Genomic DNA, 23,037 nt, shown 5'->3' with positions numbered 1-23,037 from the left:
CTGTTATGCCTTGGTCTCCCCCTCTCTCTGTTTTATGCCGCTTTTATTTTTCCTATTGCCTTTTGCTGTCTCAGGTGTCAAAAGTGAAGCTCAGCACAGCTAAGGTCAGCACACCCGTGGTGCCTTATACAGGGCACAGTTAAGGTCAGGTGGTGCTACTTGAAAATTCATTAACCTGGTGATTGGGAGAGTGGTAATTTGCAGACTAACACTTGCAAGAGATCAAGATTTCTCTCCTGTTTTGTTATGTGAACACCTTGATTTAGCTTCAGAACTGTTAAACTCTTGCCTTCCAGACCTAATGTGACAGGTAGAGGCACACCCCATGTGTGTTGTAAATCACTGTTTGTTGTTTCTGACTCTAATCCTTTTGGTGGTGTTCTGCAAATACAGATACTCTGTGCACCTGCGTTTAGAACAAAGCAATATGCAAACCTGCAAATGAGCATAATTGGGCTAACTCCTGGCAAAGTAACTACTAATGAAGTATAGGTGCTCAGTGCAGGTAGTTGCCGTGTTGGTGTGTAATGCATGTTTCCACGCTGTGTGCTGTGAAATGCACAACTTGGCTTGTAGCCAGACCACTTTGTAGTAGGAGGATGTTTATAAACTTGAGTAAATACAATTATCTTTTCTTAACAGGAATTTAGGCTTACAGTTTGAACTGAACAGAACCCAAGGAGTAGACTAAAACATTGCCTGCTGCTTTCCCATTGCTCCTTCCCTTAGTCAGCTTTTCCCTGTCTTTCCTTTCTTTTTCTACTTAACATAATAGCTGCATGTATGGCTACTTTTTCTCGAGCTAACTTTCTTTTGAAGAGCTCTAAACATTTCCTTCAGGGGATATTTTCTAGGAAACTTCAGTTCTCCTGCTTTTTCCTCATGTTTTTTTCTTGCCTTTCTTGGATATCAGAGCATGTGGCGTGGAAGGAACTCAGTAGTATTCCTGCGTAGAGCTTGCTCTATACATGTTTTAAAGTGGTTCGAGATTTCTGCATTTTGTAACACCAGTGTAAGGCCTTGAGCTAACCAACTTTAAAGGCTTGACAGATGCTCTGGGAGGCCATTTATGGTTTAACTCTAGTCTTACGGAGCAGAGGAGATGTCTGCAGGGCCTGTCGCGGCCTGTGGCGCTCTGGGGAGTGCTCGGGTTGGGTCATCATGCCCCAGAGGAGGACCAGTGGTTCTCGCTGGGTACAGCTGCCTGCCTCACAGAAGTGACAAGGCCGGTCTGTTTTCTCCCTGACATTCAGCCTGGCTCGGAGTAGACCTGGCTCTGCTGGTTGTTGCCAGTTCTCCTCCCTGCCTGCCCAGTCAGACTGCATGGTCCAGGCTTGCCAGTGTATGGAATTGTCTCTTGCTACCATTGTTTTGCTAATACTTCCTGCATGCTGTAATCCACCACTGAATTTTTAATGACAGGCACATTTAGACCTTGACTTTATAATCTCTTTGTCTCCTTCCCTCCCTCCCTCCCTCCCTCCCTCTCTCTCTCTCTCTTTTTCTTTTTCTCCCTTTCCACTTCCACTAAAAATCCCTTCCCCATAGGCCCGAATGGAGCCTGCAGGTCGGCCCTTCTTGTCTGTCGCGCCTCCTGTGTCCCCACAGACAAAAGCGGCGACCCCCTATACAGCATCACAGCCGTCCCCCCCGCTGCCTCCCCCGCCTCCCCCCCCTCCGCCTCCCCCACCCCCCCCTCCCCCTCCCCCCCCCCCACTTCCCAGCCAGACCACCCCGTCTTCGGGCTCGCCCGCCACCATGTTTGTCAAGTACAGCACCATCACCAGGCTGCAGAACGCTGCCCAGCACGGCGGGCCTTTTTCCAAAGCTCCTGCTGCACAGCAGGGCCCCCCACCCCCCCCGCCCTCAGGAAAGCTTCAGATACTGGTGCCCCCCAACGGGGTCATGCCGCCTCCGCCGCCTCCCCCGCCTCCCCCCACACCGGGCTCAGCCATGGCACAACTGAAGCCAGCGCCTTGTGCCCCCTCTGTGCCACAGTTTACGCCACCACCACCCCCCCCGAAAATCCATCAGGTTCAACCAAATATAAGCCAGGTCACTGCCACCTCCTCGTTGCCACCACCACCTCCTCCTGTGCCTGCCCCACCACCGCCCCAGGCACCCCCAAAGCCTGTCATGGCAGCTCTCCCCCCCCAGCCTAGTGGGAAGGCAGCATCACCAGGGATCACACACGTCACCCCCCCCGTGCCAGCTCCTTTGCCCCTTGCAATAAAGAAACAACCGAGTGTCACCTTGCCCCAGGTGCCTCCACTGCCCCCAGCCCCTCCAGGCCCGACTCCCCCTCCAACATTCCCAAAGCAGCAAAGTTTCTCTGTGAAGCCTCCTCCCTCCCCTCAGTCCCCAGTGCCGTCGTCGGTGGTTAAACAGATAGTTAGCCAGTTCCCACCTCCTCCCACCCCACCTGCCACTGAGCCCCAGCCTCTGAAACCCCTTCCACTGAGCGTGGCTCCACAGTCGCCTCCAGCAGTGAAGGCAAAGCCTAAATGGCAGCCCACTTCTGCTCCCTCACCAGATTTCCCCCCCCCTCCACCAGAGAGCAGCTTAGTGTTTCCTCCTCCACCTCCTTCCCCAGCTTCCTCTGCAGGTTCTCCCCCCCCTGACAAATCAGGGTCTCCAGTCAAAAAGACCAGCAAGACATCAAGCCCCGGAGGGAAGAAACCGCCTCCAACGCCTCAGCGAAACTCCAGTATCAAGTCCACCAGCTCCACTGAGTACCATGAGTCCAAGAGACCTTCAGTGGACCGCCTTGTCAGCAAATTTGCACACCCACCAGAGCCGTCAGGGTCTCCTTCTAAGGAGTCATCACCTCCTGCAGCCCCTCCAAAGCCAGGAAAGCTCAACCTTTCTGGGGTGAGCCTGCCCATTGTCCTTCCACAAGGAGGGATCCCGGCCAAGGCTCCTGCTCCAGGGGTGTCTGGGAAGGAACCTGTGGTTGAATTTCCTTCACCACCATCTGATTCAGACTTTCCGCCACCACCACCTGAAATAGATCTTCCTCTCCCACCGGTTGAGATCCCATCCGTGTTTTCAGGCAGCACTTCCCCAAAAGTCGCTGTTGTCAATCCCCAGCCTCAGGCGTGGTCAAAACCATCAGTGAAAAAAGCCCCACCACCCACACGTCCCAAGCGGAACGACAGCACTCGACTGACACAGGCAGAGGTCACAGAGCCACCAGGGCCAGCTGGCCCTCAAGTGCCCACTTCACCCAAGTCCAGCCTTAGCGTTCAGCCGGGATTCCTGGCCGACCTCAACCGGACGCTGCAGCGGAAATCCATCACCCGGCATGGCTCCCTCTCCTCCGCACGGATGTCCAGAACAGAGCCCACAGCCACCATGGACGACATGGCCCTGCCTCCGCCTCCGCCCGAGCTGCTGGCTGACCAGCAGAAGACGAGCAGCTTTGGGGGCAGTCATATATCTGGCTATGCAACGTTACGGAGGGGGCCGCCCCCTGCACCTCCCAAAAGGGATCAGAACACCAAGCTGTCACGGGACTGGTAGTCAGTGTCCAGGGGCCGGCGCTCTCCATGACTCGTGGGCCACTCCATGATCAACCAACCCGCGATCTTGCGCGCTTGGAGAGAACGTGGGGCTGCGGATGATAGCCCCATCAAAAGAGGTGATCTCAAACTGTAGCTAAGGCTAAACGTAAAGACGTTCCCCTTTCATGGCTAGGCCAAAAAAGCTGGGGGCTTGGGGGTGTTGAAGTTTATTGGAAAAGGTGGGTAGAGAGGCATTGACTTGTCCTTTCAATTTCTTTTACCCTTCATATGGATTGGACCAAACCCCCATTTTCTTACTTTTTCTGCATTTAGGGGAGGGGGGGGAGATAATTTTTTGTAGTGTCTGTCCACGTGAGACATGTTTGTGCATGTATTATAAGTGTAGGTATATAATATATTGTGATCTATTTCGTCGCAATTATAGAAGATAACCAGAATGTTTTTGTAGAACCGTATTTATTGTTTCAGTCACTATATTATCTGGAATTGGACTCTGTAACTAGTCAACTCTTACCACAAAGATGAAGATGTAGGGGGCACTTTAAAGAAAGGAAGGAAAAAAAAAAAAACAACAAAACCAACCAACCCACAAACCAACAAAACCCCACACACAAACCTCTTGGCAGTTTGTGGTGGATAAATGGTGCAGAGCTGAGGTGTTCTGCTAGTAACTGTACATTGTCCATTGATTGAAAAGTGCAGATGCAACATACCAAAACATTCTGGTCATAATACTACTGAAAATGAGTATGTTCTGAGGAAGAAAATAGATTTTATATATAGTGGGCTGGAGTGAAATATATTTATACTATAAAGAGCCTCCCCCTCCCTTCCAAACAGTTGAAAAATACACACTGCTACAAATGATTTCAAAGTGATTTGCCCATGTAGTAAGTAGGATAAATATATATTATTCCAATCCGTTATACATTCTAACTTTATAGTAGGCTCAATCCTTTTGTTTCTGTGGCTCAAGATGAATATATTTGTGTTAACCCCTTCTGAAAGCTGCCAGGACTCCTGCAGTCGATGCCGACCCACAAGGCTGACCCACGCCGATACATCACTTGTACGTGTAATTCTTTCCCTGAATGAACAGGTAGGTTTCTGTAGAGAGCGTTACGGTCTCGCACGAGCATGCACAGCGTACAGTCTCACCTTGTCTGTGCCTGAGAAGATGTATTATCTTTACAAAAACAAGTATCTGGAAGTATTCAAAGAAAGTATTGTTTGTAGTTCATTAGAAACTGTCAGGAAACTTTCCCTTCTAGAAAGAGAGAAGGGAGTGGTAAGTTCAGGCCAAGTGGGAATTCTCTCTTCTTTTCTTCCACCTGCCATAGACTGCAATCAATGCTAAAACCTGTTAATCACAAAGTTGTACTTCTAGCAGTCAAGGGAGAAGACTAGAAAAAAACAACAACCTTGAGAGGCAATAAAATTTGCTAATATAAGGGCCCGTATGAGTAGTAAATAGACTTACCGTATTTGCTTTATGGGTTTTTTTGCTTGCTACCGGCTCACAGTCAATCACCAGATCAAGTACTAGAGCCCTTTTTCTTGTACTGCAGTACCTTGATTGTACGGTCTTACCCGTATGTTGGGACACTGGTAGCGTAGTTAGCATAAGTGGTCGTAGGTATCATGCACGTTCATTACAGGGTAGTGGTACACAACTTGTGTAAAGTAACTAGAATACTTGGACTGTACCTACCCCATCCTCAGTTGTTACAACTTCCCTCGTCACCACAGGGATACTGTCAAGGCTCAGATGGCAAATTATTTTACTGTTTACCTCTTCTCCAGAAGCAAATTTTAAATGCTTTCCTTCCCCCAAAGAATGAAACGAAGGAAGTAGCTTGACCTGACAGTATCTTCAAGTGTGTAAAAAAAAAAAAAAAAAAAAAGATGTAAAACTAATCTCTCATTAGAGTAATTCAGGCTGATAGATTTAAGAAATATTGTGACAGTGTCCCCCATTCCTTTTTTTATAAAAAGTTTTTTAAGAAATCCAAATAATAAAATAAATGTCTTTGTGAATAATTTATGAATAGGAAAAAATCTTTGCTAATTAGAGGGGAAAAATGACATCTATAACTATATAGTTTTAAATAAGTGCATCATGAAAAGAGAAAAATTAACGGTGCTGTCTCTGCTGACCTGTTTCATATGATTTTTTAAAAATCTGTTTCAGCACCTCTGGAAATTGTTTTAATATTTCAGACTAGTTTTTTTGAGCAATAAGAGTATATACCATTGTGTGCATTTTTAAAGCACTGCTATGGAAAGGCACTTTTTTGTATCTTTCAAATTGTTCACAAAGTTTTGTTTCTACTATTTTTGTGCTTATAAAGTGTCCTTAAAAGCATTTGCATTGTTGATTTTAAGCTTGCTCAGTGTAGCTGGTGAATAACTTCACAGAGAGGTTGTTAAGCTATACTGCAATTCATGGGTGCTGTGATTTTCAACATTGGTCCTCCTGCTGCTTTGTACTGCACGCAGCTCCTGGGGCTCATACCCACCAGTGGAGCACAAGGTGTGCAGACACAGTCGTAACTCCCCAGCTGTTACTGATGAGCGCACAGGTTTTCCTGCTACTCCCTGCCAAGATGCAGCTGGGCTGATGCAGTGTGTGCTCCCAGGTAGGAGCAGTCAGGGAATTCTGCTTGCCCCATCTGTTCTTCTTTCCACCCAAGACAGCTCCACTGGTGTGTGTCAGTTCCAGCCCTTTTACTTTTGTTCATTCAGCGCGGGTACCTCTGGGCAGAGCAATCGTTTGAGTGCAGTTTCTTCAGAGGCATTTGAGCTTTGTTCTCATTTTCCTGTGCCCAAGTTCATTTACCCAGTATCTCTCCCTAGACAACTAACCCATGCTTACTACTGCAGGCTGCTACACAGCTTGCTGGGAGGTGGGAGTTTTAACTCTTGAGTTTGCAGCAAAAAGAATGAGCGTCAGCAAAGGTGGCACCCTGTATTCCTTCTTGGTACAGCCTCCTAAGCCAGTAGCGATACGGAAGTGGAGTGGCTGCAGCTTTCTCTCAGCTAAGCACTGAAGTTTGGCTACAGTGTGGTTCAGACAACCTGGTTGCCTTTTCAGCTTATGAGACTCCTCGTCGTAACTTGCTTTTCCAGTGTATTTACTGGTTTCGTGACAGTAAATATTTATGCCTTATTTGCAAGTAAGTTATTTTCCCCCATGTGCACTGGTCTCATAATTGCACCATTATATATTTATTTAAATCGGAAAACAAAGGGGCCAGATCTCAGACGCACGGCAAGAAGCTTCCCGCTGCAAACATGGGCTGTAATCCTTTTTGGTAGTATTAAATGAGCATGTGAAAGTTGAGCTTCCGTACTCTGGACATAAAGATAGCAGATGCTTTGATCCTAAAACACTAAGAGAGTACAGCTGTAGCTGTGTTACGTGATGAAGCGTTTGGCCTTTGACACTTGTTAAGGTGGGTGTTGGGAAAAGCCCTGCTGCTGCAGGGGCAGCTGAGAGCGAACGGCTGCGTTCGTTAATCTGCTCCAGATTTGGTCTTCATTTCCTCTCTGCCGTGCAGCAGTAGCATCCCCCTCTGTGAGCTGCAGGGTGTCCCTCCTGTTCAGCCAGGTCCCTCTGTGCCTGCGGCACAGGTGTAGAAAGCAAGGAGCTAGTCTGCTCTGACACCTCTGTTGTAATTCAGGTCTTGGGGAGTTGCTTTGGAAGAGAAAACTAGGCTCTTATATCAGCACTAAGATTAGAGGAGAAATTACTTTAAAAAGAAAAAAACCCACAGGTTCTAACTAAACCACGGGTAACATGTTTGAGGTGGGTATGTTGGGGGTTCCGTTTAGGCTTTCAAAATCTGTGGTTGGGGGAGAAGGTTAGGCACAAGTCTCACACTAAAAGAATCCTGTTATTTTTTATGGAAAAGCTTCTGCTTCACCCCGTGCAGTGGTTTCCTCCTGCGGCAAACCACCACTGCTTGCTCTGACTTCGGTGCATGACCTCAAAGCCAAAGAGCTCCTCTCCTGAACTTTGCGGTTTCCTGCAGGGCAACAGTGACCGACGGACACATCAGGGAAACAAAGTGAAGGTACCTGATCCCTTTGGTTTCAGGTCTGATGGGAGAGAGAGCAGTTTTTTTCAACAAGTGCATTTTAAGAGTGACTGTTCTGGACTTGCACATTTAAAGGTTTTCTAATTTCTGCTTATGTGCCCTTAGGCAACCAGATAAATCATGTCAGAGATAAAGCATGGCTAGCTTTCCTCCGAGTTAAAATTATTCTTTTCACAGTTAATTGGTTCCTTTAAGTGCTGTTTCAACAGCAGAAGGGCAGAAAAATTTTCTGCTTATTACAGAAAACTGCATAGAACTAAATTGGTTTACTTCAGTTGGTACCATTGCAGGTAAATTTGTTTCCTACTCAAAACAACATTTAAATGTGTTTTACTATGAGTAGTACTTCCAATAGAGTCATGTTAGAATCAGTTGCACTCCAGGAAAGCAATATAAATCCCTGACACAAGCTAGTGAGGATGCAGCCAGAACATGTGAGTGTGTTGGGGGTTTTTTGTGTTTGGTTTCTTTTCACTGCTAAATTTTAGATTGTTCGAAGAGTGCTCCTCACTTGGAGGTGAGGGGAGTCTGTCTTCTTTGTGGGAAGAGATGTTTTCCCAAAGCCCATCTGTGGCTCCTGGTGTTTAGCTTTGCATTCCCTCACACAATCAGGACAGACTCCAAACCACAGAGGATTTAACATGATGGGGGATAGTTTCTCCTAGACATTCTTGTAATGTGCTGGTGGGTTTTAAACTTTTGTTTTGGAATTATAAAGTTTGTCTAAAATTGAGTAATGATCCTTTCTGAATTATTTTTCTCCTTCAATTAAAAAAATGCTCACGACAATTGACAAAACCAGTGTTACGTTGCAGGGGGTCAGCACTCACCAATACTGTGATCCGATGAGTTACAGCCTTTGTCTAGTTTTGAAAAGTTTAAGACTCTAAACTGCAAGTGAGGGGACAACACATACTTATACCTCACAATGTAAATTAAAGTAATTGCCACCAACGTGGAAAAAAAAAAAGGTGATTGGAGTTGATGGCTAGTTGGTGCTCTGAGGCACTCAAAAGGGCAAGGACTGGGTGAGCTCTCTGTTCAGCAGGAGTGTGTATTTTTGGTGAGGAGAGCTAGAGAAATTGGAAGAACAGGAACTAGTGCTTTATGCACAACCCCCTTTGGCAGGGATTTAGTGAGGGAAATGAGTGAGAAGGAACTTGAGTTAACAGCTTTTGGGACACCCCACACCCACCCACCCCCCTTATTTAAATGCTTAAAGATAACTAGTCTTTTAAGAGACTTGAGGAATTGAACCAACTTCCCCTACAGCGGAAAATAGTTTCCTCCCACCTTTCCCAAGATGCCAAAGATGCATTCAGAGCTAAATTCCAGGTCCGCATATGTGCTTGCACCAGCCTCACCTGAGGCTAAGGTGCGCAGAGCTGAAGTGCTGCTGGAGCACAGGGCTGCTGCTGTTAGATGTTGTGCATCTCTTGCCTCTAACCAAGGCTGGGAACTGGGCACACATCTGCAAGGGGCAGGGGCAAAGGACGGTTTAGCAAATGAACCTGTGCCCCAGGCTCCCTGCTGGTGGTTTGGTGCGGCACTATAAAGCTTGTACTTCTAAATGGAAAACTAAATGCTTTGTCACAAGTTTTAATTGCAAATCTTAGGTCTCCTTCTAGTGGACTGCAGTGGACCAGGAATTAACTGCAGTAGCAGTTTGTTTCATGGCTTAGACTAACTGTTCGCAGCCACTGGTGATACTCTGTATAATACTGGGGATGCAAATGTAAGAAAAGTGTCATTGCAACGATGATTTGTCTGTGCAGCAAACTTGTGCTGAGTGCTGTAAATACATTCATGTTTACTGCTTTAAAAAGAAAATTGCACATTTTATCTTTTAATGGGATTGCCTCCCCTCTTCTTCCCTTTCCAAAAAGAAAAATCAAAGCTCTTTTAGACTGATAGCTTCAGGTTGGGGGGAGCTTTGCCATATTATAAATATATATAAATATATGTATAAATATACTTTTTTAAGCATGGGAGAGGACAAAAGAAATACTACATTATAGAATACCCAATATAGATCATTATACAATGGAATATGCACAATTCAATAAAGATGTAGTTAAATTTAATAATCTGTTTTTATCCTCTGTCTTGCCATTTTCCTTTTTCATGAGTTCAGAACTCACACTGTGTTCTCATGGCATCAGTGGTTCCCCTCTGTAGGAATCGGATATCTGATGGCCTACAGGTTACCATTTATATGCTTGCTCTCAATAAAATGGATTTTTATTGTTCCTTTGCACAGTTCTTTCCAGTGGGTCAGAGCTGGCTGTACCAGTAACACGGTGCACACCAATTACAGGTCTAAAGAGGACCCAGCGTGAAGGGCTCACCTCTTCCATCTGCCTCCTGCTCACGCAGGAACAGCTGATGGCTGGTAAGTGGTGCTGCAGCCTCTCTCGGGGGGCCACTGGAGGGGATTCAGCTCTGTTCCCTTCCTGCATCAGCCACCAGCTTTGACAGCAGAGACTCGAGGTGTTGCATTAGTGGCAAATTCAGGAAATGCCAACGCTGGCCCCATTGCTGCGGGAGGTGCTGTGCTCAGCGCTCCTCTGGGACGGGGCTCCCGCACGCGCTGTGCTGGGACGGCTGTAGCCAAAGACAAGGAATGTGACGCAGCAGTGGCACGCTCACAGGACACATGGTGTGTGCTTTGTTCTTTTTATTTAGGGCTTGTAACAAGAGGGTTTAGTACACAGCAACAGTTAATTCCAAGTACAATTAAAAAAATTTAAAAATTGGGTTTTGCACTCACTGGAAGGTGGTTCAAATGGCACACACAATAAAACGTTACTGGCGGCGTACAGCTCCCCAGAGTCCTGCGGGCTTGGTCATTTACAGTGGGCTCTGCCCTCATCCACTGCATCAGCAGTGCCAAAAGCAAAAGCACAGGGTGCTTCTCCTCTGACTGCAAACCAAGGGGGGGGTATCTGCTTTCAGAAAAAAGTGCATGGACAAAATCCATGTTAGACACTGACATTTCCAGAGAATTCATAGAAACTACTTGTCCATGCAAGTTGCAAAAGACACTTTTTCAAATGTGAAAAGAAGCACTTGTTCTTTACAAAATAATCTCAGACATGTCAGCACTTTACCAAGGCGCTGTAATGGAAATGAATTTGTACACAGCTCTTCCTCATTAGTCAATAGCAGTAGGATTCTTCCGAGGTTTTAAGAGAAACAGGAACAAATGTACTGCACACGTTTCAGCAGTGTCGCCATGTCAGTGGTCAGCAGGATGCTGGGTGTAGGCTTACCGCTGGACAGCAGGCTGCTGCTGACTTCACTGGTTTGTATTACGCCTCGTAATAACCAAAGGTGCTAATAAAATTCTCTGTTTAGGGTACCAAAGGAAAAACACTTCCTGCAGCGGCAGGAGATTGCACAAAACACAGAGGTGGGTTTTTCTGAATGAAAGCAGCAGAACACCATGGTCTGTGAATTATTCTTTGTAACAGCAGCTGGCACACCTTGGCCGCATCAAGCTTTCAGCAACTTTCCCACGGGTGTGAGATGGGGTCCCACTATTCTTGCAGTTTCAAAATCAAAACTAGATCAACAGGACTGCTACTACACACTGACTTCAGCTACCAGGGTGGGGAAAAAAAAAAAAACAGCCAACCACAAACTGTTCCCTTCTTCCACTATTCTGACCTCTGTGTAATACCATTTTATCCACAAAATGTGGCAGTACCTAATACTGAAGAGATGCCAGGTGGGGAAGGTGAATAAACCTGTAAGCACAGTAAATTCATGAATGTTAGCCCATCATCTACCTGCTAGTGCTCCATTTACACCATCTTCTCTGGATTAGGGTTGTAAATACTTGCCTCAGTGAATGCAGCAGTGCTGCACATCTCTCACTGCCACTTGCCACCATAGGACCCGAAGTCTCTGCCTGGGGGCTGTAACGCTTCCTGCCCTGCGCCAGCGCTCGCTGCTCTCCGTGCCAGTTACCGCTCCCGGGAGGCGCCCCCGCGCCACGGCCTCTCCACAGGGGCCTCTAGCACCCGCCGACAAGCTGCCCAGCTGAGAATGCAGAGGCCACCTGTTCCACAAGGTGATGTCCTGGGAGGTGAAGCCCTGTAAATACTAACCTGTACAACATCCCATCTGTGGCAGAAAGGAAAATGATTTATGCCTGAAGCCCAGGGACATAACTCAGAGCTCATTTCCAGGGGAGAGGCACCTCCACGGCAGTTGCTAGGAAGTGGGATTTGGGGAGAGCACAGCATTAAGTCACCATCAAGCACAGGTGGGAGACACGACAGAAGCACAACAGTTTATCGGTGCATGATTCTCCTCCCCCTCTAGTCTACGACGGGCACATACACAGCGGGCAGGCAGCCTCCTCTCTGCCAGAAAAGGAGCATCAGTCCTGGTGCTGCACTTTCTTTTCATGATCAACTGAAATGCCGTAGGTAAAAGTGCCACTGTCAACTTTGGCTGTCACCAAAATCCCTCAGCAGAGAAGAAAGAAAATGCCCAGGAGCTGTGAAAAGAGAACCACCTGCTCTAGCAAGAACAACCTGGGTCTAAGCCCTCCTGGCAAGCAGGGGTAAGCCAGGGACTGCGGGGGGCTGCGGTTCAAACCAGCAGCAATCTGCAGCCACTTTAAGGAACACCCAACTCAACTAACCGCAAGGCCGAGCTGAATGCCAGGAAGGTGGGTCAGCCTCCTGGTAACACCCACCGAGCTCTGCCATACCTCTTGGCATCGGGGTAGGACGATGGCTCTTCAGCGCATCCGCGTCTGCCTGTGCCTCAGCAGTCAGGCCAGCAAGTGCTCAGGCACTGCCTCAGCCCCCAGCGCCTGCTCCAGGCAGGGGGCACGGGCACCCCAGCAGGATGCTCAAGCGCAAAACTGGGCTGCTTGCTCCTCCTGCCCCTCTCACCCCTCTGCTGCAACAGCCAGAGAGAGAACCAAAGAACGTGAGGGGGGGGTGTGTGTGCGTGTAAATGGGCGAGATACACGCAACCTCAGCCATCTCTCTTAGGCTGGAAAGAAGGCACCAAAATAACCTGCTTCGGCACTAGATGGGGACAGAGTCAGTCGGACTTCCTCTCACGCAGGCACATGGCAGAGAGGCTGCTGTAGTTAATCGCTTTGTCCCTGGGGCCAAGAGCAAGGAAATCTCTGATACAGCCAACCAAGGCAAAATACACAGGTAGAGGATGCTGACCAATTTCTGTGCACAATGAAAACAGCTGGCTGGGCTAAGGCAGCTCTCACCAAGGGAGAAACACACTCGTTTTGGCTGTACAGCAATCTTTGGGCTATTCTGGAGTGTCTCCTTCCCCCACCTCTCTCTCATTGCATACACACTGCTGATTCAAGAGCCTGAGATGCTGAACACCTTCAGCTGTGGCAGCAAAACGCAAGTGACAAGATTTTGTGCATGTATTTGAAATACTGAGGTGTTCCCCTCCCATTCTCGACCCCCTTTTAAAGTAAACACATAAATTAAAAAGAGGCAGAGGGGAGAAGTTTTTGGAAAAGCACAAGGGACAAAACTGGAAACACAACCCTCACTGACTTTACTAGCATGCAATCTATGTAACATTAACATACAAAGCCTGTTAACCTTGCCCTGGTCTATGACCATAACATCACATCATCCCCAAACAAGCCACAGAATTAAAATCTGTACAAAATAAAAAATATGCATAAAGCTCAACAAATTTCTTTACATTTGAACTCCATAATAAAGCATAAAACCAGCAGGAGGTGACCCAAAAATTCCATTCCCAGCAGCTCTTGCAGGATAAACAATTCCACGTGCTACCAGCAGGGACCAAACTAACCCCTGGCCCATCTGACCGAAGTCTGAGGTTCTTTAAGGAGCTTCGCATGTTCCACTTTCAAGGTTTTGCAGCCTCATCCTCCATGCTGAGCTCTGGCAAGCGTTCAGCACTTCCCGAGTTCACACTGCTCTGCTCTCGCAACACAGAGAACTTGCAAGATGAACAACCAACTGAACGAAAATGAAGGACACCCGATCCCCACCCGTCAGAAGAATTCAAGCACACGCTTCTACACAGATGTTAAAAGACATTTCACTAACAACACGTGACCTCCCAGCTGGAGCATGGGTGCACTGGGAGAGAGGTTCAGCTCTCATTTAGTAACTCACTAAGCTGCCATAACTAGATCTGCGGGAGCACCACGTGCTCAGTCCTTCCACAAACATACCCAGGGCAAGAGAAACCAGGAATGCTCTGATGTCCTGGAAAACAGCCACCCTGCAAGCACCAAAGGCTTGTGCAATACCGCTGTTCAATCACTCAGGCTCCAAGCTGGGCTGCAAGCACACCTCCCTGTGCAAAAAGTGTAGCCCTGCCCTGTGACACCAGAACAGTCACTGCAGTGACTGCACAACCAGTGTTCCTAGGCTTGCTCCCAGAGAAACGATGGGCTGATGGAACTGAATGTGGACACTTCTGTTAGTCTTGCTGTGAAACTAAAGTTTTCAGAGAGGAAGGTAGAAGGGGATCTGTTCTGGCTAACATCCCAAACAATAATGCTGTCAGCTTCCAGGCAGAAGACTAGGGTGTCTTGGCTCCACAGCTGTGGATTGAGCAGGGGAGAAAGTAACTTCTACCTTCGCACCAGTTTCTTCAAAGTTGTACCTCCTGTAAGCTTCAACCGAGCGAACTCCTTACGCACCATCACAGGAGTTAACTCACTCTTCTGCAAGCAGGTGATCACATCCACCCATATCCCACAAACACTCACCTGCTTGTTTCCTCCTTCCTCCCCCGTGAGCAGCTATGGCTCTTCCCCTCCCAGGTTTACACCAGGCCTGCAGCTCCACCCTGACACTGCACTCACCACCAAGCGAGCAGATGGGGTCAGTTACCTGTACCCTTGCCAATACTGTCACAAACACAGCCCCGGCAGCGCTCTCTTGTGTAGGGCTCAGTTTTACACACAGGCCTCAGAAGACAGCTGCAGCACTGTCTCACCCTGGACAACCAACTGTTGGTACCAGCTGGAGCTTGGCCAGGCAACAGTCAAAAGTCATCCAGGAGGATGCCCTGGCCCAGGAGGCTTAATCAGTTCACTCTGTTAATTCATGACACTTACCCAAAGATAACATTTAGTCCTCCCTAAGGGCAGACTAATACACCCATCACTTTACACTGCTCTGCTAGGCAGAATCACTGAGCAGCAGTTTTAACTGAGACTAGATTAAAAAGCAAACTATCAACACAAGGGGCTACAGAGCCTTCACTTGGTATTACTCCACCCCAGATCCACCAGTACAGCTCAAAATATCTATTTCTTTATAATAAACAATGGAGAGGGCTGGGTGAAGAGCTAGGACTACTACTAGTTACTGCTTGGATTTCCATGGGAAACCAGTACACACAACAGCCCTTTTTACTTCCACTGAAGAGATTTTGGCAACAGACATGAAGACGACAATTGCCGTTTGTCCTGCCTCTGCACAGGGCTCTCACAGTACATATGCAAATCTAGTCGTCAAGTACAAAATAGCCAATTTACAATACCTGATTGGATTTTTAAGATTATATTGTGCATAAGACTAAAGTTGGGGGTAAGTTTCTCTAGTGCAAGCAGGCATGAGTAGATTTGAACCTTAGATCACAGCCTCTAGAGTTTATCCTCAGACCCCAGGAGGACCTGTAAACTTTGTTTCGCCTTCACCGTCAACGGCCTCTGTGAGTTCTGTTTAAACCAGCAGCACCCATGGCGAGTAGCTCGCTGCGGAGAGGAGCACGTTTACATCAGTGCTGAACACGAAACAAATCTGTGGCATTCAAAAGATGAGGAAATGGGGGTGGGGTCCTCTGGGCTGCAGCCGTCTTAAATGTCTAAACTGAAAGGTGAGTGAATGAAAGCCAGCTCTGTGTGCCCCTGTGTCAGCCTACATGTGCAGAGCAGCTGCAGAAGTGTTTATGCTAAAGACGTAGCCAGCTATCTGGAAGTCAGTTACAGGAACGGCTCTGTGCGGAAATCCCAGTGTTTCCTAGCACAAGACTGTTCTTCCAGCTGCACAGGAGTGTAGTGTAGAAACAGGAGGGATGTCCACTGGCCAGTAACCCTTCACCGCAAGCATCCAGGACATGCCAAGCGCCAGGCACTGCTGCCAAGGGTAGTACCACGAGGGCACAGAGGATTCCTGAGACAGATCCCAAAGCCTGTCAGAAGAAGTCAGAATTCGAGTGAAGTATCAGCTACTCAACAAGTTTGTTACATCTGAATGGGTCAGCTTAATTCAACATCAGATGGCTCAGGATGGCCTCTGCTGGCAGCTGGAAGAGCCATTTGTTCAAACAACTCAAATCACTATTGTTTTATAATGAGGGAGGGAAAAAAAACAAACAAACAAAAAAAACCCCAAAAGAGTGGTTGTTACAATTATCCTTCATTCAGTTATACTGGATGGGGCCCCACAGGCTGGTGGAGATCTGGGAAGCCCTGACAGCTCCTGCAGCAGGAGATGCACTGTTCTGTCCTCTAGTCTTCACTCTGAGTAATGCATGATCGACTCCACATAGTTCCCTGGGAAGAGCCCCGTCACTCCATTCATGACTCCCTCATACCAGCCGTCATCATTTTTCTTGATAACATAAATGATGGCACCTTCCTGAAACGAGAGCTCATCTTCTTTGTCCTTCGTGTAGTCATAGATCGCCACCACTAGGAAAGAACAGAGCGTGACTGTTAGGAGAGGTACAGGGAGGAGGATGAAAACCAGCCTACCTCATACAAAGTTCTCCACATTCAAGGCAGTTCCAGAGAACTGCACTGCCACACCTCTGTGTGTGCAGAATGACCTGCTGAGGGGGGCAGTTTCATCCAGCCCCTCTTATAAAAGCTCATACTTTGAAGCACATGAGCCAGGACTACTTTAACTCTTCTATTCTTATTATTTCCATACCCACCAGAGGTAAAGGTTACAAATATGAGTTTCACTAAGGGCAAATGCCGGGGGCTGCCCTTGGGCCACAACAACCCCCAGCAGCGCTACAGGCTTGGGGAGGAGTGGCTGGAGAGCTGCCAGTCAGAGAGGGACCTGGGGAGGTGATTGACAGTGGCTGAACAGGAGCCAGCCGTGTGCCCAGGGGGCCAAGAAGGCCAATGGCATCCTGGCTTGTGTCAGCAATAGCGTGGCCAGCAGGGACAGGGAAGGGATCTCACCCCTGTACTCGGCACTGGTGAGGCCGCCCCTCGATTCCTGTGTTCAGTTTTGGGCCCCTCACCCCAAAAAGGCCATTGAATGACTCGAGCGTGTCCAGAGAAGGGCAACGGAGCTGGTGCAGGGTCTGGAGCACAGGTCTGATGGGGAGTGGCTGGGGGAACTGGGGGGGTTTAGTCTGGAGAAGAGGAGGCTGAGGGGAGACCTCATCGCCCTCTACAGCTCCCTGACAGGAGGGTGCAGAGAGCTGGGGATGAGTCTCTTTAACCAAGTAACAAGCGATAGGACAAGAGGGAATGGCCTCAAGTTGCACCAGGGAAGGTTTAGACTGGATATTGTTAGGTGTTGGAATGGGCTGCCCAGGGAGGTGGTGGAGTCCCCATCCCTGGAGGGGTTCAAGAGTAGAGTCAACATAATGCTTAGGGGTATGCTGTAGCTGGGAACTGTCAGTGTTAGGTTAACAGTTGGACTAGATGATCTTCAAGGTCCTTTCCAACCTAGCTGATTCTGTGAAATATACAATAAAACTTTCCGTTTGGAATGATACAAGGAGGTGGATGTAACTCCCCATGGCTATGACCACTCAGACCTCCTCCAAGATTCATGTATTACATACGTGTGCTAAACCAGATCTCTGCACAACCAACAGTCAGCTGGAAAACATGGAGGAAGGATAGGAATAAGAGCTCTCTTCAGATCACAGTATGTCCACAGTAATGTCCCAGACTTCTAGCTACCTTAGCTACCTCCACATTTAAATCTGTAAAATGTGTAGGTGCAGTCCCAGTAGCTAGAAGTCACTCCAGGGTACACAGTGCCAAGGTGGGTGAATCCCAGTTAGGAGCTAGGAAGAAGTAAGGTAGTTCTCTTGAAACAAAATGTATGCCTACTGTATCAGGACATTTTTCTTACAGCTGCAGAACATTTTACTGAAGGCACAAGAGCTGTTAGGAAAGTCGAAGAAATTGGACAAAGCACTGACAAATATTAAAGAGAGCATTGTCCTGAAATGGCAGAAAATAGACATCAACTTGGTATGTTTTTCCATTCTCAGTCCTATCATTATGTGTTCCATACAGAAAATTAGCTATGCCAGACTCTGAATACTTTAATAAATAGCATCACTCACTGCTTTGAGCACTTGGCAATGAAACATGCAGTGCTGCCATTGAAATAAAATGGCTGTTGGACAGGGATCCTAAAATCCTGTACTGGGGATAGAAGGAAACACAGTCTAAACCAAAGCAAGGAGAAAAAAAATTAACAGCATGTGGTCATGAGCCCAGAGTCCAAAAGTCCTACTAAATTCATCATTCTTTTCAAAAGAAAATAAGTCATTTCCTTTTGAGGGAGCAAAGGAATCAATACAAATATTTACTAGGGAAACCTGGATCCTGAAGAGATTATAAAGTAAAATATGCAAATCAATCCCAGTGGAGAATAAGATTATGTGTAGAGATTTTTTTTAAATAAATAAATCTCCCAAACAGAAGATTCGTATCATTTGACCAGAGCATATTTAAAAAACACATGTTGCTGGCTCTATGCTTATGCCAGGAGAGTTAAGTAACTTATTCCAACTAGTTTTAGATCATTCTACGGAAACAAAACACAAATAGAGAAATGAGTAAATTTTTAGCTTGAAAAACGGAAGTCACTATATGAACACAATACATTCAATTAAAGTCCTTCAAAATTCCTTTTCAACTGCCTTCTATACCTGGTTCATTTTAAAACGTTTCTTCCTAGAGTCAACTGTGCTGTTGTTCTTCGCTCTCTTGTTAATAACAATCCAAGGATCGCAATAACTTCCAATTCCTTTCTTTCTCATTTCTGAGTTTATTCTAGTCCCTTCTGACACTGAATGGATTCATTATTTCACAATCACAAGCAGGAAACTCTTCCCTAAATTTGCGATGAAAATTCGCTTCTTGTTAAGCCTCTTATAAAATTACCCGAAACCTGGGTTTTTTGCTACGTCACCATTGCTTCCACCTGCATGTTACTTTTGTTTCTCTCTCTTTAAAAGTCTTGTTTAATCCTTCTGTCTGTAGTTCCACTGGTTCAAGCTGTGAGCTTGTCACATACCACGAGTTACCAGGAACCCAGGCCAGTATTGCAAAGAAAAGGCTCCAGATGAGACAGGAAGCAGCAACAGTGACTCAGGAGGTGGCATCCTTCCCTGCGAGACTGAGCCAGGACCTCTTTTAGTTTCTATCAGAACACGTTTCAATGTAGATATGAAAAACAGAATTACTCATTTAGTTTGATATCCTTCCAGTTAGCGATCCTTGGTTCTTCAACAATTACACAGAGTTTGGCTGAACTCTGTTACCTCAAACTGACCACAAATGTAGCCAGACTGATTATTCAACTGAAATCTGATAGTTGTGACCACACACTTTCTCTGTGTGGTGTAAGAGCAGTTTGTCCTTCTGGATACCCATTTCTGTTCATCTGATTTGCAAAGTTGGACCATTTTCTTACCTCTTCACACTACACACCCAGACATATAGCCCAGTGGAAAACTGCAGCGTGCTTCCTTGGACGTCGCAGGTTGGCTGTTGTTATTACAGCCACGTGGTAGCATCCTTGAGTTCAACATCCCCAGTAAGTGTATCCCACCTAAGAGTTTCTCCATCTGTTCAGAACGGATCTGCTATTCACTTCCTCCCTCCGCTCTAAGTTAGAGCATGACTTAATGTTATACATACCTCCCACACTGCATGACTGCTTTATGGACCAGGATCATACTGAATCCCACCTCAATATATAGCAACCCTCTGTATTTGACACCTCCCTGGTGTCCCAACTTCTACATTCTCACTTTTGCGAAGGTTATCTACACTAATCCAACTAGAAATGCTTTCATATGAACTTAAACAAGGGAACAGTCACACCAAGAAGACATGCACAAATCCTCGGAATTGCTACTTCACTTATTGGGGAAAATAGTGTTTGAACAGCCATTTCCTTCCATCAGTTTTGTCTGCTTTGAATCACGTGGCACAGAATACTACTTATTGGAACTTAGGGAGTTGCCATAGGAATAATTATTTTGCAGAAGAGAAAGCATTATTAGTTCACAGCAGGGTAAGCATACACATTATTTGAGTATGAAAGTCTTCTTTTAGCATAGGGCTTTTCATTAACTTTAAAGCTTGTTTGCTACAATAAAATCACAGCCAAGCACTTCTCTCCCAACTCCAGCAAAGCACTCAAATCTCAAGATGTGGACTGAATACAAGTAGAACTGTTCACGTAACAACAACAGAATCCACACCTATGTCAGTATCTGGTATCTTAAAACTACTATTTAACAGTTCTTCATACATTGCAAACACTTTAATTTTTTATTACTTTTATGATTTTTTTCTAAGAACAGACCAACCTTTTAGATGTTTTAGTCATCTAATTATCAAAATACAGATCAAAATTATGTTTTTGCATTGGATTCTACATCAGTGTGAGAGAATGTTTGGTTTCCTATACTTTTGTTTTTCTGCAGGAAAAATGTTCTGACTAAAAGCCTGACTTTCTCCAGTTTATCTTTAAAGACTCCCATTACAGTTTTGCTATCCCATGTGATTTTCCTTGCAAATATCAAACTAGAAGTGCCTGGACTGCCTGCTGAGATTAATAGATCTGTGCATATATGCACCTGTATAAATTATTTTAGTTCACAAGCTCATAGAAGTCACACAGAAAAGCAGATCAGAACAGTATGCTATAGTCCCAAATGTCATTTTTTCTTCAAATAAAAAGTTGTTTCCCCAGGCCATGTGCCACATGATTTTGTGGCTTCTCTCTCCCCTCCACCTTCCTCTCTGCATTAGTATGAGACACTATAAACAGGCAGCGGACATCAGGGTCCTCTTTTTCCTCTTTTGCTCCCAGCTGAAATGCCACTGAGGATTTGCTGAGGGCCGGGTGGCAGAGGTAACAGAAACATAACATAGATAATGATATGAATGTAGAATTAGGCTAAGGACTCTCTTATGCCTGGAAAAATCTTGAGACTCACTCTCCTATCAAAAAGTAACATATATGCAATCTTCATCCCGCACAACATACATCAACCATAATGAAACTGAGCAGATACTGTGCACTCTCACAACTGCCTGATAAAGAGGAGTTCATTAAGTAATGTAGCACATCCAGTATTTACTGAAATTACCTGTACTGGCCTCAAGTTGAAGAAATTTGCCATCCTCCCCGAAAGAAAGAAATGCAAGACCAGGAACCCCACCCTACTCTAAAAACTTGATTTTGTGAAGCCAGGTGACTAATACCAATAATCAGGAATACCCTCCAAACTGCACAGCAAGAGGAGTACTTTGTATAGGAGATCCCTTTTTTCTATATCCTCCCTCAAGGAAATAAGCTTCCCTGACAAGAAGCTGAAGCAACTTTTAATCAAAGAAAGAGCTGGTGTGCATCAACAGAATAATAGTGACGCTGTCAATCGGGGTGTCAAGAGGTCAATAGATAAAGCGAGTCACGTAGACACCATGCAAGTCAGCCACTTTGTCTGACAAATGGTCTCAGCTTGTCAGCAAAGCCTGGGTACTCCTTGCACTAAACACTTACACCAGCTAGACAGAGGGCAGAGGAATAACAAAAAACTTCCCACATATTCCTCCATCTCCCTCAAGAATAGTAATATTTTCTTTGGGCTGGAGTTGGTAGAAAGTGCCTATTACATCTTCTTTGGTTTTTTCCTCCCCTCAAGTCCTGCACTGGGTTTATCTTTTTGGCATTCTTGAATGTTTTTCCTCAATGAAGACTGAATGTGTCTGTCACTCAGCTGAGATGCCTGGTTGCTTTGCAACATTAGGTTTTATATCACCTTTTACTGAGGGGTACATGATCCTGTTTCACAGTACAACATGAGCCAGTAGATTTTCTTCATATTCAAGTGCCCCTAAGCCATTTATCTACTCAGGCTATTTTACCTTAGTTTTACTCCAACGTGTTTCCACACATCTGAAGACATCTGGCTGCAGCCACACAGCAATGCCTCGGTCAGTCCTACGCAGACCCAGGGCTTTTTACCTCAGCACAGAGCCCCAGCCACACATTGCAGCACTTCTCCAGATGCACCCATACATTCGAAGTTCAGGTGAAACTGCAGCACTGATTCATTCGTTTTTCATCTCATAGGAGTTTGATTATTAGGATTAAGCAGACTACTGAAAAGTGAGTCTTAAGTAAGTAAATTACAGAGATTTAAAAAATATGCAATTAGCCAGCTAATCATTACCTTCTCTTTGTGGAGAAAGGGGTAAAAGAGTCAGACTCAGAAGAGTAGCTTAACTTTTGTTCTTTACATTTTCATTTGGAGGAGCACCTCTACCACAATACCAAATAATAGCTATGAAGGAGTCTAGGCAGACTCCAGGTCCAAAGTGGGATGGCAGGAGCTGATATAAAATGTTACAAACACGACCCTACACCATCTCTACTAGCTCTAAACCTACCCTTTTCTAAGTAGGTCCTTGGTGCCCAAGGAGGGTCTTCCTCAGCATATGGATCACTGTACTCCACCACAGCTGCTTCCTCCTCCTCATAATCCTCTGGAGGTGGGGGCGGAGGTGGAGATTCATCAAACACTGGCTCATCCACAGGCGGTGGTGGGGGAGGAGTATCCGAAACTGAAAATAAGCAATAGTATAACCATGAAAAATGTCTCTAGAACCACAGGAGCAGGTTGAAGTATCCCTGTCTCAATTAGTTGCACTGGGACCAACAGTTAGAACTTGTGGAAATACACTAGAAACAATAAAATTCAGAGAAGGAAGGATCAGGTTCCTCCAGTAAAATTATTTCCTTTTCCCTCCCTCCACAATTTCAGACAAACTTGCAGTCAGTAGAGAAGGCAGAATTCTGGCTATATACAGACAGATCTTTCATCCGCTCAAAACAAAAGCCACATCCAGTAATAAATCATAGCACAAGGAAGCAGCAAACTTACTGTTTTCTTGAACTCTGGCCACAAATCCCATTAGCGGTAACTGTGGAGTTACCTGTAGGATGGAGGGGGGAGGAGGAGCAAGGGAAGCTGCCACAGAAATTAAAAAGAGAGGCATTCAGTTAGGAACACAACAAAGCAGCAAACAGGAAAGTAGACATCATCGCTACTCAGACAGCGTAGGTCTGCCAAAAAGCAGGGATAAAAGGCTGACATTCAGAGAAAAACGTCTCAGATTGTTTAAGCATATTCCTAATCCT

General features: G+C 46.1%; 2 protein-coding genes across 44 annotated transcripts in view; one reads left to right on the top strand and one right to left on the bottom strand.

The window, feature by feature from the left end:
• RAPH1 (Ras association (RalGDS/AF-6) and pleckstrin homology domains 1) overlaps positions 1 to 9,873 on the top strand; it is a 111,099-nt gene extending 101,226 nt beyond the window's left edge. For all 3 annotated transcript variants that reach the window (XM_074911128.1, XM_074911129.1, XM_074911127.1), the window contains one exon: positions 1,549 to 9,873. In XM_074911128.1, the coding sequence (XP_074767229.1) occupies positions 1,549 to 3,522 (1,974 nt within the window). In that variant the 3' untranslated portion in view covers positions 3,523 to 9,873. The remainder of the gene's footprint in view (positions 1 to 1,548) is intronic.
• Positions 9,874 to 10,281: 408 nt separating this feature from the next.
• The window catches only part of ABI2 (abl interactor 2), a 71,979-nt gene continuing 59,223 nt past the window's right edge, over positions 10,282 to 23,037 (bottom strand). For 22 of the 41 annotated variants that reach the window (XM_074911125.1, XM_074911086.1, XM_074911088.1 and 19 more), the window contains 2 exons: positions 22,287 to 22,460; positions 10,282 to 16,307 (listed from right to left, as the gene is read on the bottom strand). In XM_074911125.1, the coding sequence (XP_074767226.1) occupies positions 16,132 to 16,307; positions 22,287 to 22,460 (350 nt within the window). In that variant the 3' untranslated portion in view covers positions 10,282 to 16,131. Of the gene's footprint in view, positions 16,308 to 22,286; positions 22,461 to 22,780; positions 22,868 to 23,037 lie in introns of all 41 variants that reach the window. The other 19 variants (XM_074911082.1, XM_074911092.1, XM_074911083.1 and 16 more) reach the window with 1 other exon arrangement.

Source organism: Athene noctua, chromosome 7, assembly GCF_965140245.1.
Source record: "Athene noctua chromosome 7, bAthNoc1.hap1.1, whole genome shotgun sequence".
Taxonomy (NCBI): Eukaryota; Metazoa; Chordata; class Aves; order Strigiformes; family Strigidae; genus Athene; species Athene noctua.
This window is presented reverse-complemented; position numbering and strand designations above follow the sequence as displayed.